Source organism: Grampus griseus (assembly GCF_964374135.1).
Source record: "Grampus griseus genome assembly, chromosome: 1".
Taxonomy (NCBI): Eukaryota; Metazoa; Chordata; class Mammalia; order Artiodactyla; family Delphinidae; genus Grampus; species Grampus griseus.
Genome location: NC_139017.1, coordinates 20,502,921 through 20,525,105, shown reverse-complemented (window position 1 = coordinate 20,525,105; position 22,185 = coordinate 20,502,921). Strand labels below are relative to the sequence as shown.

Sequence of the window (22,185 nt, the reverse complement as noted above, 5' to 3'; positions counted from 1 at the left end):
ATGAGTCTGTCTTCCCTTAGACTTTGTTCCCTCACTTCCTTCAGGTCTTTGGCTCGAGGTCTTCCCGGGGCTCCAGTCGTTCAAAGAACCAGCTGACTTCGTTCACCACCACCACCACTCGACAGCTTACGTCATTGTTTTGTCTCCTTAGTACTTATCAACATTGAACACAATCTATATTTCACTTATCCTGTTTTTGTTTCCCTCTTCCCTTCCTTCTCTGACCCGCCCACCAGCCAGGGTGGAAGGGGTTTTACCTGTGTGCTCCCTGCCTTATTTACCTCCTGCCACTACAGTACCTGACACAGCTGGAACTCAGTATTTAATAAATGAATCATACGGTCAGTTCACTTCAATGGGTGGGGGAAGGTACTACATAATAGATTGGAAAAATAAAGAGAACAGTCTTAAAAAAAAGTTTTTTTTTTCAAATGAACCAGGTTAACGGAACCAGCCCTGGGTAACTACCAAGAGTGCGTCAGCCTTGTTTGCCTGGGCCTGCGGTGCCCCCTCCTCCCTTTCCCTCTTCCCCTGAGGGCGTCTGAAGGCTGAGCCTCTGGTAAAAGCAAGGATGGGACAGCCAAAGCCCCACTTCACAGCTTCACAGGGCAGCATTCACTGCCAGTTTCTCCATGCCGTTTCACCTGAGGAGATGGGCCCACTCCAATTGGTGACTCACCCCAGGCAGGCAGAGTGAGGCATTCTGGGGAGGATATATGTGAAATCTGAATAAACAAACACATGTATAAACAAACCACTGCTCCTCCTTGAGAAATGCTGACAGAACATCACCTGGCTGGACTCTTCTACCTTTATTTTCAGTATTAGACCATAAACATGCACCCAGCCACCAGGGGTAAGAGTGACATTACTGACATGCCTGTCCTATTGGGGTGTTTCTCAACTTTTCCTACATCATAGCAGATGATCTAGGAAATTCATTGTTTGACATTCTGGAGGTGACCAGCCTGGGAGCTCCAGCCACCTTAGGTCCTGCCCAGTCAGCCCCAGAAGGCTGAGATCAATAGCTTGAGGCAAACGACCAGAGAAGCTCTGGACAATATCAAGCCACTGGGTGATCTAACATTTTCTCTGGGGAGCACTCTCAGAGGGAGCTATGAGCGTACACCCACCTCAAGCACATCACAGTCATCAGATACGCTGAATCGCATAAGTGATAGCTCTGGCCTTTTGGGTAAATACAATCCAACACCGCTGTTCTATAATTCAGAGTAGGCGCCCCCTCCAGATTAACTATTTTAATCCCTTTAGTTTACTACAAAAACATTTTTTAAAACAAGAATGTAAATTCGAAGCAAATTACTCAAATATCAGATTAAAGTCTTTAGATACAAAAGTATAGTAAACCAAATGATACAAGTTTATTTTTACGCACATATCGAGACAAAAAAATGCCTCATTTTCTAAAGCATGATTACTCTAGAAGGAAATATTTCTGAATATGATTTTATCTGAGTATATTTATATAGCACTGAAAATGCTACCTCAAAGTTTCCAAAGTAAAAAGTTTTCTGCAGAGTACTGTACAGCAATAATGATAAGGTCTCTAGCTTAGCTCACCACCGTATACAAGACTGCAGCATGCTAGATAATACTGTGAATAAAAATATATGCAGGCTGACTGAAACCCTACTTCAAGATTAAAAGGTGGTAAGTACCAATAAGCATAAGTAGAAACCAAATAGGTCAAGGAACGTTGAGTGTTTAATGAATTCATGTAGCATAAAACAACTGATGCAAATGCATCTGTCATTTTAAAATACAACTGTGAAGAAATATGATTTTACATTGTATTAACCTTGTTACTGGCTTAATAAACATAAAAATATTTATTGAAAAACAAAAATTCCCATGAAATTGGAAGTAGAATCACTTTTATTTTCATAAATAGATAATTCAGTATATTAACAACACTTTTAGCAGGATATGTTAGTTGTCATTATCTGGTTTGAACTAAGTATGCAATAGTTAACACAAATAGTTATTACATCTATGACATTCATGCAACTTCTTTACATTTACTCACTTCCCCAAATTTTGAAGATGATTTCAAAGAATATTATATATAATGGGATAGTTAGTCAAAGTGTCACCTTTGCTGAGTCAACAGAATATTTACTATCTGCTTATCTTAAAGTTGCCAATTATTGATTAAATGTAATACGAGTATTTACTGCACTTTACAGAAGCACTGAGCATATTACATGTTTTCATTCCATATATGGAAGTATGACCCATAAAAATGTCAATATGTGAAACTGACACATATTGTGTCAATAAATTTAGCCTAGTTACTAAATTTTCAAATGTGAAAATTTAGTAACTAATAAGCACTTGTTTCTAAAATAAATAGATCTTACAGGCCAAGAGTAATAAGCTCACATCAAGTACGGTTCGAAGTTTTGTCAGTAAAAGGCATAGAGCACAAAAATACAGGGAAATTAAAGTGTTTTTTCTATAAACAACAAAATAAATGTCTGTTCAGTTATTACTCCACTGATTCTGAAAACTGCAGCTTCAAATATTAAATGTTATATAGCAAGGAGTAATTAGCATTTCCATATATATTAAAAAAACCCTCACTGATTCTATGTAGCTTTTTTTCCCATGAGTATAAACTATGATTTATCATTTATTTTAGCACAATATTCAGATAGGTATAATCTATTTTTCATAATGAAATGTTTATTCCTGTCTCAATACTTTATGCAGGTTTTACCTATTTGTCACAGAGTTGCTGTGTGGATTCAAAGGTTTATCTATGTAAGTGCTCAGCACAGTGCCTGGCACAAAGTAAGCTCTCAACATACCCTACTATTACTACTCCTATTATTTGAACCAATCTGTCATTTATAAGAGAAAAATTAGGTGATGCCCCAGGAGAATAATCAAAAGAAGATAAACCTACATGTGTGATTTTTTTTTATTAAAGTATTATGTATCCACTATTTCCCAGGTTTCTGTATATACTAAACTATTTCAAATATTACAAGGTATTTTTAAGATATACTGTACCTGTTTGCTCTCTAAGTTTCTGCTATGGCCTTTGGCCTAAAGCAATACAATTCTGACAGGATAAGTGTATTAGAAAACTATATAAAAACCATGTACACTGAAATCAGGTTAACAAAGGCATTTTACTCTAACTTCTGTAACAAAGTAGTAGAGATTTACCAGTGTAATTCAGGACAACCGATCTTGTTTAGGCTTAAAGTTCTTTCTTTTCATCATGCATTATTTGACTTCTGCAAAAACATTTTCACTGTCTTTTCACACAAATACTAAGAGCTGTTACCAAGTTCTGTCCCCTAAGTAAAAAATCCATTAGAAAAAGTACTTTAAAAAATATTGTAGGTTTGCTTACTGAGACTGAAATGAAGTACAGGGCTATCAGCATAAGAGTAAGCTCTTAACTGGTCTCAACATACCTATAAACACTGATTTCTAAGTAAATTATAGATTCTAACATGTATAAGGGATTTGGTATGAAGATTTTTTGATCTTTAACTAAAAGTGATTTTTTTTTTCCCCCAACCAGAAAAGGTAACTGACACAGAAGATAACAAGTCAGTTGTGCTACAACTGACATATCGGAGAGGGGTAAAAAACCTTGTCTGTTAAAAACTGACTCCTGTCATTCTTCTGGTATCAAATAAGAGGAAGGAAAATAAACTTTTTTTTGTGAAGATAGAAAAACACACCTGAAACCACATGATTCTGGCCTGTAGTGTATTAACCTGAAACTTACTACTACCCAGAGTTCAGGAAGAAAAACCCAACCCCCAAATATGCCCTTTAGAGGCACAATAAAAATTTTTCACAGGTTGTCCTGATTAAAAAGGAGTTCGGAAACAAAGCATGAAAACACTTACACTGTGTTAAAAATCAAGAACAAATAAACTGAAGGCAGATTCCCTCTGAATGTACTAAATTAATCTATAGGCTTCAGAGAAATCATTTCAAGAAAGATGAAGTTCCATGGTTTATCTTATCTGGAAGAAAATTCAAAGTGCACACTGTATCAATGTATTTTAGGAGATGTAGCACCCAGTGTCCTTCTGAGGTTTGATATCTGGTTCTTTCATAGGTTTCACCACTTCTTCTGGTTTGGGTTTAGCCTATGGAGAAAGAAAAATACAGTGTAAGTACATAAACTAAGATCTGGAAAACAAACACTAGATCTATTCCACTTCAGACTAATATAAAGATGATATACTAAAATACACAGCACGGAGACTAACAAAGCTGTGCCAGAAGCTACATACAAACCAATTCAATTAAAGACATAACAGGAAAGCAACACTTCAGTGAAGATGCAAACCTGATGGGTAGGCAAACGTCAAGCTAATGGTACTCTTACTCTTTCTGAGGAGGGAGAAACTGAGCCATCAACCTGTGCACATGGAACCCTCAAGTTTGAAGATTACTTGTGACAGTAACAGGCTACCTCTTAGGACATTATTTAAGAGGCTGAACAGGATGCAAAAACTGTTATTTTAAGGAATAATGGTTTTAGTATGGGTAGGAAATTATATTAAAAGAAAATTTCAAGGAAGCAGCTATGGCTACAAAATAATTCCCATCCCTTTTTTCACAGACCCCCTCTCTTTTGGTAGCCAAACCTCAAAATTTCCACTTAATCTACCATTTGGTTTAGTACACTAAGATGTACTTAGATATAAATGAATAAAGCAGTCTAATTTTACCCCTGGATGATGTCACAGAATGTTGAAATCAGGTCAAATCTTCAAATACCATGCACTATGCTGAATCAAAAACAGCATTGCTATAGCAATATAAACATGGATGAGCCATCCTTTTTAGACCTGTCCTCCCACACTCTTCTTAAAGGAGGCTCTGACGAATTGTAAAAAGGCAAGATAATGTGTTGAAAACAACATCACTCAACTATGTAAAAAATCAGAAGACAATTAGCGCCTAGAGGTTTACCTCTGAAAGAGTTCAGATTTTACACCAACCACTGTAATCAGCTAATTTAACATTTAGACAAATACATGCATCTATTTAAATAGAGGACAATATCAAACTGTGAAGTCTGAATTCTCTTTTGAAATTTTTGTGAATGAATGGAAAAAACCCAATCCCGTACACTGTCATCCTTAGGTCTTTGGGTGAGATCAAAAGCAGCCAATGTTTCTGGTGTCCAGTGCACACTTGTAGGAGGAAATTCGAAAGGTACAGGTTCTACGAGACCATAAACTGCTTTGAGTTCCAGTTGTGGGGCTTCTGTTGGAACTTTTTGAAAGTAACTGCAAAAAGCAATGGAAACAGCAATTCATTCAGTTATTTGTTAACTATTTGAGAGTCTATTTATGTCCAAGACCTTGTGCAAGGAAATGACAATTTAATGATGAATTACATAGAGAACAATTTCCTGTCTCACGTAGTTTACAGATGAGTAGGTGACAAAATCAAGAAACCCTGTCAACAACTGTGCAATGTAACTGAAGCTATGAGGGATGTGGAGTGCTGTGAGAACACAAAAGAGGGGCAATTAAAAGAGGGGCAGATTTGGGGGGTCAGGGATGCTTTCCAAAGGAAGTGATAAAAGTTAAACTGGGCACGTTCAAGGATGTGAAAGCACAGCATGACCAGATGCAGAATATAAAGGGAAGAATGCAAGACAAAAAGCAGGGACAAAATTAATTCTACAACCTCCATAGGTACTGATCTACAGTTTGAACAACACTGATTTAATAATGGAAAACTGCTTGACAGGCCTAAACAGAACTGACAGAAAATTAATTTCCCTGCTTTATACGTGGCTGAAAAGAGAATGAGATGAGTATGCCAAGAGAAGGTATGTATATATAACACACAGAGAAGGAATGGCAGGGAAACAAAGGTAAGAGAAAGTTAGGACAGTAGAAGTGGGCTATATATTAATAATTCATGTTTGAATTTTTAAACCTGCTTTTATATGTTATCATCAAAAGCAGAATAAAAATTAGGTCTAACACAAGTGAATTCTATCACCAATTTAAATAGAAAATTAATGCTCAACTTCAATGCAACTTGATATAAAATGTATGGGAATAGAGACTAACAAACTGTGATATTATTAAAACGATATTATTATTTAAACATTATAAATACGTTCAAACCCCAGTATCTTCGGGGGATTGGTTCTGGGACCCTGGCAGATACCAAAATCCAGAGATGCTTAAGTCCCTTACGTAAAGTGAAGTAGTATTTGCATATAACCTACGCACATCCTCCCGTAAACTTTAAATCATCTCTAGGTTACTTGTAATACCTAATAGAATGTAAATGCTATGTAAATAGCTGCTAGCCTGCAGCAAATTGAAGTTTTGCTTTTAAGGACTTTCTAGAATCCCCCCTCCCTGCCCCCCCATATACTTTCAATCTGCGGTTGGCTGAATTCTGGATGTGGAACCCACAGATTACAGAGGGCCAACTGCACATACTATACCGACTACTAAAATCATACTGAGCTGTACTCACATAAATCCATTTTCTCTCTGACATTTTTCAAGGGTGTTCTTCACAAGATTTCCAAGTTTCCTAAAGAACAAGTGTCCTGAAGGTTTGACTGTTGGTCCAGGGCCTTTGGTTTCTCCATATTCTTTGCATAATGCTTCTGCCTTTGCATAAACTGCATGTGAAAGGGATATACAGTCATTTGATTATTGATTATTTATACTAAAAAGGCTATTAATCAGAGATGCTCTTTAACTAGCATAAGCGCACTACCAACAATAGTATAAGGGGTAGGTAGGTATTTTCTACAAGTTCTAGGTTTTCGAAGCACTTTTTTCTTTCCTCCAATTACTTCACTGATTCTCATTCCCTTTCATGAACTCCCCCAACATCTCTTTTTAACTGCCCATTCCCTCTATGATTAAACATTAGTTTTTAAAAGAGGAGTTAATATTCTGGCAGGAATACTTACATTTTTCTGCCTCTTGAAGAGACCTGATTGCTTCACCACATTTATCACTAGCCAACAAAGTCTGACCATGATAACAATAAGCCTGATAAAAGAAACAAATTTTTATTCATTCTCTCCTCAAATGATGCTTTCCACTATCATCGTTTTCTACATGCATCAGACAAAGAAATGCCTTTGTCCATTGTTTGAAGTATCAATGCAGTCCCTTACATCTCTTTACTTGAATAAGCTTCCCCCCATCTCTGCTGGTATATAAAGTGGAATTACGTCAAGCCTTGAGCCAAACTAGCCTTCTAACCATGGACTGAGAGCAAAAACTATTTGCTGAAACCTGTTTTTAAAATTAGGGCAGAGGGGATAAAGGAGGGAAATTAGTGTGCTAATACAGAGGGAGAAGGAGGAAGGATTTGAGGTTAAAGACTAAACAGGTCTTAAGAAAAATGTTACCAGGCTGGAATAGAACATGCTTATTCTTTAAATGTCTACCATCAATGCAGGGATTGCACATGGTCTCATGCAGTGTGTTTGAAAGCAGATTATAAGGTATAAGAAATCTTATTTATGATTCTTCACCAACCCAGGTGATACACTGTATGGCTAAGTCTTTAGATTAGCATCAGTAAATATCTTTCTCAGTGAACAGGATGAAACGAGAGAATTCTCATGAAGTTTGCAGAAGGTTCCAGCTTAAAAGTGGGTCTGAATCAAACAGTAATTCCATTGCTATAACCCAGCTCTACATCATCTCCTTCCACTCGTTTTACTCCACAATGGCTGCACTGACTATCAGGGAACATTAACTGAGAGCTGTCCATTATCTGTAAAATGCTAACGAAGAGTCAGGCGAGATGACAGAACTGGTGCTCGAGGGGCTGGAGAGACAGTAATTTACATTGTTTCTGGGCTAAAAATACTTACATAAGCTGTGTAGAAACACGTTTTCAAGTGAAGATATTTTCTCCATTTAGCAGAGTATGCAGGCTCCAAACTGGATAAAGCATGATCTAAAGTTACATTTTAAAAAGCAAAATATAATTTCACCCTGATTCACTAGGAGACTTATAGCTTATGTGTTCAGATGCTAAAAGACCATTCAAGTCTAAAACTCAAGCATTTACACTTTAAAAACCTTGCTTTGGGCTTCCCTGGTGGCGCAGTGGTTGGAAGTCTGCCTGCTGATGCAGGGGACATGGGTTCATGCCCCGGTGCGGGAAGATCCCACATGCCGCGGAGCGGCTGGGCCTGTGAGACATGGCCACTGAACCTGCGCGTCCGGAGCCTGTGCTCCGCAGCGGGAGAGGCCACAACAGTGAGAGGCCCGCGTACCACAAAAAAAAAAAAACACAAAAAAACACACAAAAAAACCCCTTGCTTTATTTAAAGTGATTTATTTTATTTACTTATTTATTTATTTAGATTTGATGGTTAATGCAATTTAAGTTTGAGATAATGATAAAAATAGCAATGACTAAGAACTTCAAAGTAAATATGAGTACTATTATAGTATCTCTTTCCAACCTTTTTCATAATACAGCAATGCCAAGAATAGTCTAGTCACCCAAGTCAGAAGGATACTCTCCTAACCCTCATTCACCACCCCATCCCTGCATCTTGTATAAAACACACATGCTCATATATCCTGCCAAACACCTTTCGAATGTATTTCTTCTTCTCCATTTCCTACTCTGCTATCTTTGTCAAAACCTTCATCATTTCTTCCATAGTACTTAGGAAGAAATGATTATAATCTAAGTAGAGTCAGCCTACTACTCCTTCACTAGTAAGCCCATTTCTCATCTTGCAACGATAGGGACCTTTCTTAAATTCAAGTCCAGTCAAGTCAGATTGACTTTACTATACCTTTTAAGGGGTCCCAAATACCTACCGAATGAAGGCCAAACTTCTCAGACAGGCTTACAGACCAATTCATAGCCTCACATATGCACACTTTCGTAACCTTTGCTCCTAGCTCTCATCCTGTTTCAGCTAAAACATGTCTCAGTTCCAGAATGTGCTAAGTTCTTTCTAATCTTTGTACATACTACAGAATGTTCTACTCTTCCCATATGCTAAAGCATCCCAGCAAACCTAGAATTTCTATTTCTATTTCAAAATAAGGCTAAACCACCACCTTCCTCTAGAAAGCCTTCCCTAGCATGCCCAGATCCTTTAGGTTTTTATTTCAACCCTGTAACCACACCTCATTTCATACTATAATAATGTGGTTACATGTTTGTCTCCTTCCCTAGACTGTGCATCTCTATACCCAGCAACTAAAAGAGTAACCATCTGATAAATAGAAACATATGCATGTTTCCTAAATAAGTGACTGAAAAGAATAATACATTAAGGAGAAGATCTGAGTGCTAGTCTCAGCCTCCCACCTGCTAGCAGTTAAATTACAGATTAGTTATGTTAATTCTCTGGATTTCAGTTTCTTGTCTAAATAAGGATAGTAACTACAAGGTTGTTATAAAGACCAAAAACATTTCAAAAGAAAAACAGCTGTTTAATTATTAGATGTAACTGGTTAAAAAGGATAGCATCATCCTTTTCACTAGAAGTTATGGAGCATATTAACCGTGAACAGCTCTAATTCTTTTATTTTCTTTTCAACAAGATTAATAAAATAGTGCAGCTATTACTACAGCTTTGCAAAAGATGAAACAATCTGAGAGTCCTTTTGCTTTGCTTGTTCCCTACTAAGCCAAGAGCTTAATGTGAAAATCTAAAGACTAAAAATAGAACTTACCAGCTTTTTGATAGAAATTGGCTGTTTCATATGCCAGGGCAGCAATTAGTACAGGAGCATGTTTCAGTTCAATTGCTCGAGCAATTGTTACTATAACCAAAACATAATGAAGTGAATGTATGATTAAGTTCACTTGCATTTACCTTAAGCTCAATTATAATAGCAAAAGACAGTCTGATATCTATTCGGGACTTTAATACAGTTTGTTAAAAGTTTTAACATGAAAAGTAAGCTACAGAAAATGCAAACATAAACAAGCAGAAAACACTGAGCTTGTTGGTTCTGATACCACTTCCTTAAATAAATCACTAGCCAATTACTAATCACAGAAAACCCCTACTACAAAATCGCATGATGTAAGAGGAAACAAATACTTTCAGGGCACTGGAGTTTGAAATAAAGAAAAACAAAAGCCAACAAAGTTTCTTTATTGTTTTCACATAAGTCTTCATTTATTTCCGGCCACTGAAAGGCAAAGATTTCAAGGTAAGCCAAACAGTGGAAGCAGAAAAGAAATGAGCAAGGTAGAGTGGGGGGAAAGATGAGTTATAGACTTAATTATGCTGCCAGAAATGGCATGAAATCAAAATCCTCTTAAAAAGAATCATTAAACTGTAAGGCCTTTTCCAGCTAATGAAAAATGAAGGCAAATGCTAAAGGTAAAAATCAATTTTTTTAATTCCTCACTATAAATTTCTCAAATCCTGAAACTCCAGCAATTCCAGCTAATTCTGATTTTTAAAAAAAGAACTAAATGCCAATACAGACTTTCTTAAAAAAAATCTTACAATATTTAAGATACCTTCTTGAGCTTCAGCTTGACATTGGATAATGTAAGCTTCTATGAGTCGTGCCTCTAAATCCCTCCCCTTTTCTGCAGGTGTAATTAATTTTGGGATATGACTTTCCTGAGAGAGAAAGAAAAAAAAAACGAAGAAGCCAAATTTTATTTTAACTCAGCTGTTAGAAAGAAAACTGAAGTTATGAGATATTCAATTTGGGGTTTTTCAGAAATTTAGGGTACAAACAAAGTGTAAAATGGAGCAATGTTAAGCTTACAGAGAATAAAAGTTCCTGTACACTAAAACTTTTAAAGCTTCTTATAAATTTTTGTAAAAATAAGAAATTCAAGAGCAAAATTTGGGTCATAATAAATTGCTTAGATATGCAAGTCATATTCTCAACTTAGAAAATGGTTAACTGAAACGGAAACCAAATTTCCCTTTTGCATGACAGCCGAAACTGTTCATTCACATTAATAATAGCAGATATAAAGAAGACTACAGTTCTGTAGCTCACTCAGGATCACAGCTTTTTCATCACTGTAAAACTATCTTATCATGAGAAAATGCAACACTGGCCTCCAGGAGCCTTCAGTAAATAGTAGTTTAATTAGAATGGGGTGGGGGTAATTCTGGTTGGAAAATACGTTAGTCTTTCCCCTAATTCTCATCACATCTCCAAGCAATTTAATGTAATTAGTGTGTACTGATTGCCCCGCTGGCATTTTCAATGAAATACAGAGAATATACTCAGAAAATCTGGTTTTGCAGAATCATGATGGCTCCTGGCAACTGCTGCATACAGCAAGGGAAATGCTCAGAACTATCAATTTTTGTGCTTTGTTTTCTCTCATCTTTTCAGAAGAGACTGAAAAATAAGCAGTGAAGTACCACTTGCATCGTCTAATTGTAAAATTCACTGATGATTTTCTGAAGTGGAAACACTTAATATTCTGTAATTGGCTGCACTCATCAACAAGGTACTTAACATAAGGAAAACAGAACACATACTAGTTCTTTCTACATGATGAAATAATTCCTTCACCCCACCCCGCAAAGAATTAAATAAAAATTATTCAAGAATTAAAGCATTAAGAATATATATTATTATTATTTTACCTTTAAATGTTTAAAAATCCCAGCTGCAATTTTTAAGCTTCGATGGACTTCTTTTGCTTCATCCTCTGTTATGCTGAAAGATAGTGGTTACATTAGTTACAGGATGAATCCCGTTTCTGGTATTAAAACCAACAACTAATACATTCTCATAAATCCACAGAAGTTAGTCATTTGTGTTTTTCACTACGTTTTCTTCTTTTTGACACTTAAGAAACTAACAAATGCACATGAAAAATATCCAAAGAGAAGATACTACAAGTGAAAAAGAGAGCTCCTGTTTAGGGGTCTGGACAAAGCCTTCTTGTTTTTCCTTCCAGATAATCTTCTGTGCATAAACAAGCATAAAAATTAATATACATTTAATGCATGCACATACTTAAAAAACACATACATACACAATATTCACCACTCTGCTCTTGTTTTAATCACCTAAATTACTTCAGAGACAATTTTACATCAGCACATAGAATTCAACTCCATTCTTAAATGGCTGCATATTATTCCCATGTTCAGGCGCATCACAGTTGGTAGTTGCCAGTTTCATATTGCTAATATCCAATTGTACTATTATAAAAACTGTATCTCATTTTATTTCACAGTTCCTTAATCCTTCAAAACATCTTTCACAAACTTAAAAGGCTTTGTATTTTTCTGTGAATTGCCTGTTTAGTTTCGATTTGTTGATCTTTCCCTGTTGATTTGTAAAAGTATTATAAAAACAATTTGTCACATGCACTGCAATTTTTTTGACCAATCTGTCATTTGTTTTCTAACTTTGTTTATGGTACTTTATGTGGTCAAATAGTCAACCCTTTTCTTGGTTTGGGGTTTTATTCAGAAAGACCACCCCCATGACAAGATTATTAAAAATTTTTTCCCTTTTAACAGTGGGCTCCATAATTCTGATACTTAAAATATTAACTTTATGAGGCAACCTTACATTTATTAGAAGTGATACTTTTTATCAGTAGCCTAGACTTTTTAATAATGAAGCTCCATACGTTTGAAAAATAATAATATGCACATAACCCTTCCCTTTTAACTTACTTTTCTTTGCCAGCCAGTCTTGAAGCATATTTGGTATACCATAAAGCTACATTAAATCCCATGGAAATTAATTCAAAAACAGCATCCTGCTGGGCACTAGAATTATAAACATGATCGTTAAGTACTGTCAATGACTGAGACATCTCTATATGAAACCTGCTATACATCTTACACAAAATCATAAAGAGCTAAATGCTAACTGAAAAAATGAAGAGTTCTTGTGTTTAATATAGGTTGGGAGGTAAGACACAAGCACACACACACACACAATTAACACTGAATGACTAAACATAATGGTCCACAATGTACTTCATAATAGTAAACACGAGAATAGTAGTTCCCAAAGATTACAGTACGTTGAATAGTTTTAAAAATACAGATTACTGGAACTTATCCCACAAAGAAAGTCTGGGAAGTGCCCAGAATCTGCATTTTTAACAAGTATCCAGTTGATTCTGGAGCAGGTGATTCTTACACCACATTTTAAGAAAATGGATTTCAGAGGAGAGATCATTTCAGGCTAGAATGGTTAAAGAAGGCTTAATGGTATAAACAGAGTTTGAATTGTGCCTTGAAAGATGGCTAGAAGGGAAGCAGAAGGACATCCCAGATGAGGGAATGATGCTGTTAACGCACAAGAAAGGATAAAGATTTTTCTGGTGGCAGTAACCCAACTAGCTTGATTGAAGTTGCCAGTTCATAGAGAGAAATCGAGGAGCAAGAGAGCAAAAAGCCAAGCTGATGTGAAACTGTAGAAGATTCTGAATGCCAAGCCAATTGGTATACTACAAAGAAAAAGGTCTCAAAAATAAGTGTATTTTATATCTTGTTTCCTTCAGATTCTATAACTAAACATGACACAAAGATGGCAAAAAGCTCACAAAGCAAATAATATTTTTATTCACTGTTGTTCTGATGAGACCCTGAAAATTCTTTATACACATTATCTCACTTATCTCAAATGATGAAGTAAAAAACCTGAAGTAATACCCTTATTACACATATAATACTAATAAAGATACAGAAAAATTACCCAAAGGGAAGAAACGAGAATCATGATTCTGCTTTGTATTTTTTATTTAATTGCTGCCTCCATCTTAGAAGGAACAGAGACATGGAAACTTTTTAGATTAAAAAAAAAAGATTTGTTACAAAACATGTAATTAAAAAATACCTTATAAACTATCCTGTTTAATATACATTATAACATACAAAAATATGACAGTTATGAACAAACTTCTTAAAACAGTTTACCATGCCAAAAAAATTTAATGCATAGTTTAACAGCTTATTCTTTCCAGCACTGGGAACTTTCCAATGAATTACATCTACTAATTACATCTAGCAATTCTAGTAATGGTGATCTAAGAGGCATATCTAATTTATAACTTTATCTTTAAATAATAAGATAGTTTTGCTAATTTTTATGGGGTCTCATGAATAGCTCTCTCCTGTTTACCCTTCGTTTATTTCAATCTGCCTTGCTCCCAAACACTCCATTTCTATTGTACCACATCTAGGTAGTAGTTAAGAGTGTATACAGTTGAAAAAACATTTTTCAGAAGATATACTCACAGCACACTTTTCATTGTGTACGTAGCAATCAAGGATTAAATAACTTAAAAATCTCGGATGTACTGAATACTCAACATTATAACTTAAGGCCTTTACCACATAATTCTTCACTGTCTCATAAAGCTATGCTGAGAAATGCTGTCACAAGGAATGAAAATTTAGCATGGTGGGGAAAACTGCCAAATTTATGTAATACAAAACACTTTAGAATCTGCCAAAGTTTTGTAATGTAACAATGGTAGAGGTTTGATTCTTTAAAAAAAGTTTTTAAGGAAAATATTCCTTAATTTTAGACGAAGTACAAAGGGGTACATAAAGCAAAACAGAAAATGAAGACTTACTTGGAAAACCTTGGTATCCCAGAATATTAAAATTTGGAAAGGACCCACAGTCCACAACTTCCTACCCAATTTGTGAATTCTATTATATACAATATTCCCAAGGAAGGAAGGAAGGAAACTAACATTTATTGAATGTCTATTAATGCCTGGCATTATATCAGCCCCTTAATACAAAATTTCCTATTTTGTTCCTCACAAAAGCCCTATACCTGTAACCCCAACATACAGTTGAGGAAGCAGATGTTCACACAGGAGAAGCTCTGAGGCTGATCTACGTGTGTATGAATCCAAAGTCCACACTCCTTCCACTGTAATGCCTGCCCTGGTTGTTTGCCAATCCCCATTTCCTTCCCTTCTGATTTTATAAAACGGTTAATTCTAAAGCAAATTGAGATAAAGATATATAACTATTTAAATAACCCAATGGTGTTTAAAAAAAAAAAGTAGTTAAAAATTTAGCACCATTATGATTGGTTTCCTGTTATAATTAGATCTAACTAGTTTCAAGTGAATGATGAGAAAGTTCTGAGGGGAAGTTTTTAAAAAGAGCAGAAACAGTGAAATTAGGAAGAAAAACAAATACAGTACTGTCAGTCAAAAGAGTATGGAATTGGGGTGGAACTGGGGAGAATGAAAGAAGGAGACTAACCAGAGACATCTGAACTATCCATCAGAAAAGGAAAGTAGTGGATAAAGCAAAGTTCTGCTCTGCTTGGATGGAGGCAAAGACCAAAATCTAGGTTTGGGTTTCAAATTCCCAAACCATTCTTTGTGTGTTATTAAAAGTCAAGGCTGCTCAATCTAGTTAACGTTTATATTGATTATCTCAAAAATGATTTGGTCCAGAAGAAACAAATTCTGTTTGTATTTAATAGACTGCATTAGGAGTTTAGGTCAAAAGTTTTATATTAATTTCCTGATTAGGCAAAATGCTGATCAGACTTACATTTTACTTCTTCCACACAGAGGCTACGAGTTAATCACTAGCTAAACAGTTACAAAAATGGCTTGAATTTAGTACTGTTGGTGCTGCTTACCTTGGAACCTGTCCCTGTAATGTATCAGTCCACTTGAAATTTTGAATATATCGTAACTTGCTTTCTTGGGTAGATTCATCCAATGAGTTAATGAAACCTATAAAAAGGTAGAAAACATTTTCAGTTTTACAGGAAATATCACGTGTCTGTTTAGAACATTTTTCGAGAATGACTTTTTCAGATACCCGAATGAAACTCCCAGCCCCTCTATACCCTTCTCCTAAGGTAACATAATATGAAATATGCACACATTTAATTTTCAAAATGTTAGAAAGACCACATACTACCTTTACATTCTCACATTTCTGATACTCAAGCATACTGAAGAATATAACCTAGAAGACTAAACTATTCAAATCTGAAAAGTCTAAGAATCAAATATGAACTTCTACATAGTTGACTTTTAAAAACTTAAATTGATTTAAATAACTAACCTTGTAAAAGTGAAAAATATGAATCTGCTGCATTCTTCATCATTTGTGGATTACAGTTCAAATCAGTGAACAATTCAAGCAGTCGTGCTCTAGATGATCTCAAGTCACTTAAATGAGACAGAAAGAGAGTAATGTTAAGTAAGCTGTATTACAATGAATCTACGTAAAAGTGGCTTAAAAGTTTCAACTGTAAAAGCTTAAACACACACACACACACACACACACACACACACACACACACACACACACACACACACACACACACACACACACACCCCTTCCTCTAAGATATTACTAAGTATACAGGAATGAATTTAATTGGACTAACACTGGAGGTAAGCGAAATTTCCAGTAACAGTTGTTTTAAAAGTTGTACTAAAATAAACTCAGTCCAACTAAAGGAACAAATCATGAATACAATTATATAATAAAGATACACAGCAAGTTTTAATTTTAAAAAATCAAACTAACACAAGCTTTTAAGACGGGAGGAAAGGTATGAATGAGTAAATTAATCTGACCAGTTCACAATAGAAGTTTTTTGAAAAATGGAAATTTAACATTTGTACAGAATTTTAGTATCCCCTTACAATGTCAAAATTTGACATTATGTCAAAATGTACTTAAGTACAAAACCATATTTTAAAATTGCATTCTATAATACAACACACACACAAACATGCAAAAACACGTGACCACTAGTCATTTTAAAACTGTTCCCTCATCTCCATTCTCCTTTGCTTCTCTGCAGCAATAAATGTTGCAGACATTTATTGTTTCTTTCTCAAAATTCTTTTCTCCCTTGATTCCAATAACGCCAAATTTTCCAGATTCTCCTCTCATCTCTAAAAGTTCCTTCTCTATTTTCTTCCATGTCCCCTTCATATTCCCACCTCCAGCAATGTTCAGTCTTTGGCTTTCTGCTCTTCTCTCTTCTGAGGTCTCATCTACGAGTATAACTACATCTAATCTAGATCTACATTATCAGCTCTAACTTGGTCCTGTTCCAGTTACACATGTTCTTTCAGAAGGCAACTTGCTTAAATAGGGATCCAGAAATCATATTACATGGACCATGACTAAAGACAGTTGGGTGTAAATGACTAAAGACTAAATTTAAATTGTAAGCACGAAGACAGTAGGAACTGTATACCCAGAACTTAGTGTCTGGGATAAAGCACATACTCAAATTTCTGTGTCGAGTGAAGTAATACTAACATTTCAAATATTTTAAGATTTAGAAGGACTGTAAGTAGCACTGATGTTTACAAAGGAGCACAAACTTAAACCTGAATGGTCTAGATGGAATATTTATTGGTACCAGCTCTAAGGAGGCTGATTCCAAGAAAGTATATAGTAACAACTATATACAGCTGACCCAAAATGGGATGGGCTACCTTATGAATCTGTCATTGTTGAGTTATTTAATTAAAAGCTGGGAGGGGTAATTCTTGGACTCGGAAAAAAATCTGAATTTTTTTCCTTTTGGCCATGCCACGCAACATGCAGGATCTTAGTTTCCCAACCAGGGACTGAACCCGGGCCCCCTGCATTGGAAGCGCAGAGTCTTAACCACTGGACTGCCAGGGAAGTCCCCAGAATTTGAATCCTTAAGGCCTATTCTAGACTCGAATACTTTGCTAGTTATTTCCAAGTAGGCATTCAATCATCACCTGCAAACCAACTTGTGCAAAATTATATTCATATTAGAATGACAGAATTCGAGAAAAGTGTACCTTAGAAGTATCTAATTTAGGTTATTAATTTTACAGATGAGTAATTTTACAGATGAGTAATTAGTAAGAGACTTGCCCAATGCTACAGATAAAACAGTTAAGCTGGGACCAATGTCTAGGATTAGGGGTTGGCAAAGTACAACCTGTAACTTGTTTTTATACGGCCCACAGGTTAATTTTGCAAAAATGAACAAAGAAGAATATCCAATAGTGACTGTGTGTAGCCCACAAAGCCTAAAATATATACTATTTAGCCCTTTACAGAAAAAGTTTGCTGACCCCTGGTCTAGATCAACCTTTTACTCCAATTACTTCTTTTCACAAAAAGTAGCAATTCTCTTGGTTTTCCTTTACTGGTACCACCAATGTCTTGATCATCTAGGTTCTGTATCTCATAGACTAAATGAATCCTTTTCAACTTTCCAGAGCAAATGAGACATCTGGCCAGTTGATGCCTCCTTCGAAATCTCTCTTGCATCTATCTCTTTTGTGCCAGTTAAACTGCTCTACTCATACTCCCTAGAACAAAGGTTTACCTAACAGAAATGACTTTCTCCTCTCCATTCTTACTATCTTAAGTCAGGGGTCAGCAACGGACCTGAAGATAAATATTCTAGGCCTAGTAGGTCATAAAGTCTCCCCTGGGAATACTCAATCTTACTGTAGAGAGGAAAGGCAGCCATAGACAATATGTAAATAAGTGGGGGGGGCGCTATGTTCTAATAAAAACTTATCTTTATGAAAACAATCACTGGGCCAATCTGCAGGACACAGTCTGGCAACCCCTGATGTAAGCCATACAATGCATTTAAACCCCAGCTCAAGTCCTCTGTGCTACTGAACACTCTGAAGGCTATTTCAGGTCATAGGGACCTCTCCCTGCTCAGAACTCAATTAATTTACTATCTGGCCAATGAACAATATCCATATATGACTTTGTGGAGTCTCTTGTACTGTTGTAACATATAGCTTAACTCTTTTAATTGTGACTGTTTAGCCTCTCTGGGACTCACTCACTGACCTAAACTTGAGGACCCAGTTTAAATAATCTATGACTTAACTTTTCACATGTCATTTGTAAGTTTATAAGGAGTCTAAGGTTAGGGACAGTGTATTACATACTTCTGCACTGTGCATGACCCTAAAAAAGTACCTCGTATCCATGGGGGGCTCAATCAGTACTTGTGAAGACTGACAAACTTACCTGCAAATTTTTGAAGCAGCAGGGCCAGTGACTACGCCATAATAGTTAAAAGGGACAGGAGCTGTGGCTTTTAATGGGTTCCTATGAAACCAATGTGTCATTCTCTCCAGGTGTTTCCTATTGACAAAAAACAAATGTATAAAAATTAAACATAAAACATTTAATAAGCAGTGTAAATCATATTAAAATATTTTTTAAAGTAAAAGTTGAAAATTACTACAGGATATATACATTTTAATATAAAACATATATAAAACAGACATATACATAAATAAAATGCTTCACTGCCATACATCAATCTCTTTTTAACTGTTTATAGCAGCCTATGCTTAGATCAGACCTATAAAAAAACCAGCATTTGTAAATGTGCTCACAGTAACTGCAATGCTGAAGATACTGGAGCAGTAATGTTTAAACTTTAATGTGTATAAAAATCACGTCAGGGCAGGAGGTGGGGGCTTCTTGTTAAAATGCAAGTTCTAATTCAACAGTCTGGGGTAGGACCTGAGACGCTGATGCTGCTGGTCCCCAAACTACACTTTTGAGGAGCGGAGTACTTGACTTTGGTTGGACAGCTGCAAATGAGAAGGGCACAGGAGCAGAGGAACGTGATTCCGAAAGAGGTTTAAATGGTGACCCTTATTTAGACTGCTAAGATTACTTGACAGGAATAGGTTTTACATTAACTGTATCTCCCACATGATATTGCTGATGCCAACTGATTGGCTGTAGCATGTGTTCTATAATAAATATACTTTCCACAGAATAGCTAATAAGAATCAATATTTTCATGATAAAAAACCCCACATGAAATCTATCCTTAAAATGGTAAAAAAATGGCTGAATTATGAACATATTTAGCATGTGTAACTGAAGAAACCTCAGGTAGAGTTGGAGTTGGGACAGGCCTGTAGGGGGGGCTCTCAGGTCCCGCTAGGAGACCTCAGTTAACAGGAGAGAAGTAAACCTACATCTCTGACAGGAAGGTACCTCTAGGTTACTATCAGAAGGAAGAAGAAAACTTCTCTCCATCCATGGCAGCTCAGCCAGTCAGACTGTAGCAGGCCAACCAATGAGAAGCCTCCATACTATGGACTCCCAGGTTCCTCCAATGGACTCTCTGGTTATTACAGCCCCTCCCAACTCTCCTCTTTTCCCTATAAAAGCATGCTCCCCTTGCTTGTTCTCTATATTTGCTTATGGTCACCCATCTTTGCATATCACTGATTGTGATTTCTCTTCTAGTCCCTAATAAACTCAGTTTAGTTGGTTAAAAAAAAATAATAATATCTATCCTTAGAACATACTTGTGGTTGACAAGGGGGAGGGCAGGTAGGGGAGGGAAGGACTGGGAGTTTGGGATTAGCAGATGCAAACTAGTATATACAGGATGGATAAACAACAGAATCCTACTGTATAGCAGGAACTATATTCAATATCCTGTGACAAACCATAATGAAAAAGAATATAAAAAGAATGTATATATGCATAACTGAGTCACTTTGCTGTACAGGAGAAATTAAACACTGTAAATCAACTATACTTCAATAAATTAAAAAGAAAATGTCTATCCTTAAAACCCAAAACATTTAAAAAACTACCTAAGTGAAATGCCAACTTAAAAAAATTAAGTTCCACACCTTTCAGGTTAAAAAAGAAACGAAAAAAGGAGTGTGTCACTTGCTTAAAAGTCCTTGGGAAGATACCGAAGATAATACAGGAAGGTGTAGTTGAAGACTTAAATATGGCAATTAGATTTCGGGAAGTGGGAGACAAAATCGGTAAGATTTAATTAATTTGAAAGCATTATATACAATGTTGTCCATGGATTTTTCTTATCGGTGAAAAAAACGTGGGCTGCACAGTGTAAAAAATATCTACTTTATGCACTTCCCTTACCATATTTATTCATGGCAAAACCGACTTTGGAGAGCACCAGCTATTTAAGGATGAGGAAACGCACTGTGTATTCAATGAAAAATTGAGCAAGTTCATTTGAGTAACTCAAAACATTTAACAAGTCCTTCAAAAATATATAACCTTCTAAATATCATCCACGTAAATCTCCTTTATAACCTAAATAAACTAATACTGCATCTCTGTGCATATAAACCAAGCCTCCCAGAGATAATGGCACACAATACACTTGACCGTGACAAATTTTCCACAAATACTCTTTTAAGGCGGCCTCCCACGTCCTGGATGAAAATGTCTTAAGTTCTGCATATCTTTACTTCAGGACCGAAGACGGTAAGTACCGTGTTCTCTACCCCTCCCTACCCAATCTGTCCGGTCAGAGACCCGCACTCCAGTTTTCAAGAATTCGAAGGGCGGGGTAAAAGGACGACACACCCACCTGCAGGTGCAAGGAAGGGTGCCGTTGAAGCCACCAGCACAACAGTCGGATCGAGGCTGCCACCTAAGCCGAGGCCACAGGAAGAGTCCGATTACCGACAAGGGTTCCCCACTCCGGAGACCCTGGGTCCCGCGACGAACCTACCGCCCCCGAGCTCCCGACGTCCACTTCCTGTTTACCACCCAGCCTCTTCCTCCCGGGCCCCGTCCGGTTTAACGCCGTTAAGACCTTGCGCAGGCGCACACCTTAGCGTGCCCCTCCTGAACAGGCATTTTCGTGGAAAGCCGATACTATCTACCCGGGAGAGGCGGGCAGAAGGTGCCTAAACAAACTCCTATGTAGCCATAAGACCCTCCCCCCGCCCCCAACCGCTAGTGGAGACGCGGGCAAGGCGATTCAGTGAATATAGCTGTTAATACCATTGATTCGTGGGGCTAATGTGAATTTCTTTCTCTCGTTTGTTCCAAGGCACTTTTTACACAGGTTCCATAGACTCCCGGATAGTGGTCCCCCCAAATCTCCTTCTAGTGCCTTGAAACACTTGAAGGAGACTTTTGAGGACCACTATCCGAGAGTCTATGGAACCTGTGTAAAAACATTGACCCTATTGCTTGGGACTCCGGGGAGACAACAGGGGTAGGGATAGTACTGGGAAACGCCCATCCTCATGACATACTTACCGGATTTCTCGATGTCTGTACAGCACCCCTCCAGAGGGAAGAAAGGCAGTGTCCGAGTCCGCAAACGGGAAAGGGAGGGAGTCGCAGAGCCCGGATTACCGAACTTGAGCGACGGAAACCAGGCCTGCGGGAGCCGATCACGTCGTCAGGGCGGCCATGACAGCTAC

At 36.8% G+C, this 22,185-nt stretch overlaps 1 protein-coding gene across 2 annotated transcripts; it reads right to left on the bottom strand.

The window, feature by feature from the left end:
* Window positions 1-1,775: 1,775 nt before the first annotated feature.
* BROX (BRO1 domain and CAAX motif containing) lies at window positions 1,776-22,138 on the bottom strand. 2 transcript variants are annotated; one of them, XM_082678711.1, is made up of 14 exons: window positions 22,019-22,106; window positions 21,339-21,401; window positions 18,983-19,099; window positions 16,043-16,149; window positions 15,609-15,705; window positions 12,656-12,751; window positions 11,609-11,681; window positions 10,510-10,615; window positions 9,708-9,797; window positions 7,874-7,959; window positions 6,956-7,037; window positions 6,508-6,658; window positions 5,132-5,291; window positions 1,776-4,139 (listed from the first exon to the last, which is right to left on the bottom strand). In XM_082678711.1, exons 3-14 carry the CDS (start codon window positions 19,081-19,083, stop codon window positions 4,053-4,055), a joined length of 1,236 nt encoding a protein of 411 aa, XP_082534837.1. In that variant the 5' UTR covers window positions 19,084-19,099; window positions 21,339-21,401; window positions 22,019-22,106; the 3' UTR covers window positions 1,776-4,052. The 2 variants fall into 2 exon arrangements, with proteins under 2 accessions (XP_082534837.1, XP_082534836.1); XM_082678710.1 differs by lacking the exon at window positions 21,339-21,401 and having other exon boundaries at window positions 22,019-22,138.
* Between the last annotated feature and the right edge of the window lie 47 nt (window positions 22,139-22,185).

What these genes read in the sequence shown, in the direction of transcription:
- BROX (XM_082678710.1), bottom strand. Translation starts at nt 19,083, where the DNA reads ATGACACATTGGTTTCATAGGAACCCATTAAAAGCCACAGCTCCTGTC. An exon ending in GGATTTTTAAACATTTAAAG is followed by an intron (nt 10,616 to 11,608) that starts GTAAAATAATAA and finishes TTTCTCTCTCAG; the next exon opens with GAAAGTCATATCCCAAAATT. An exon ending in CGTGTTTCTACACAGCTTAT is followed by an intron (nt 7,038 to 7,873) that starts GTAAGTATTTTT and finishes TTCTTTTATCAG; the next exon opens with GCTTATTGTTATCATGGTCA.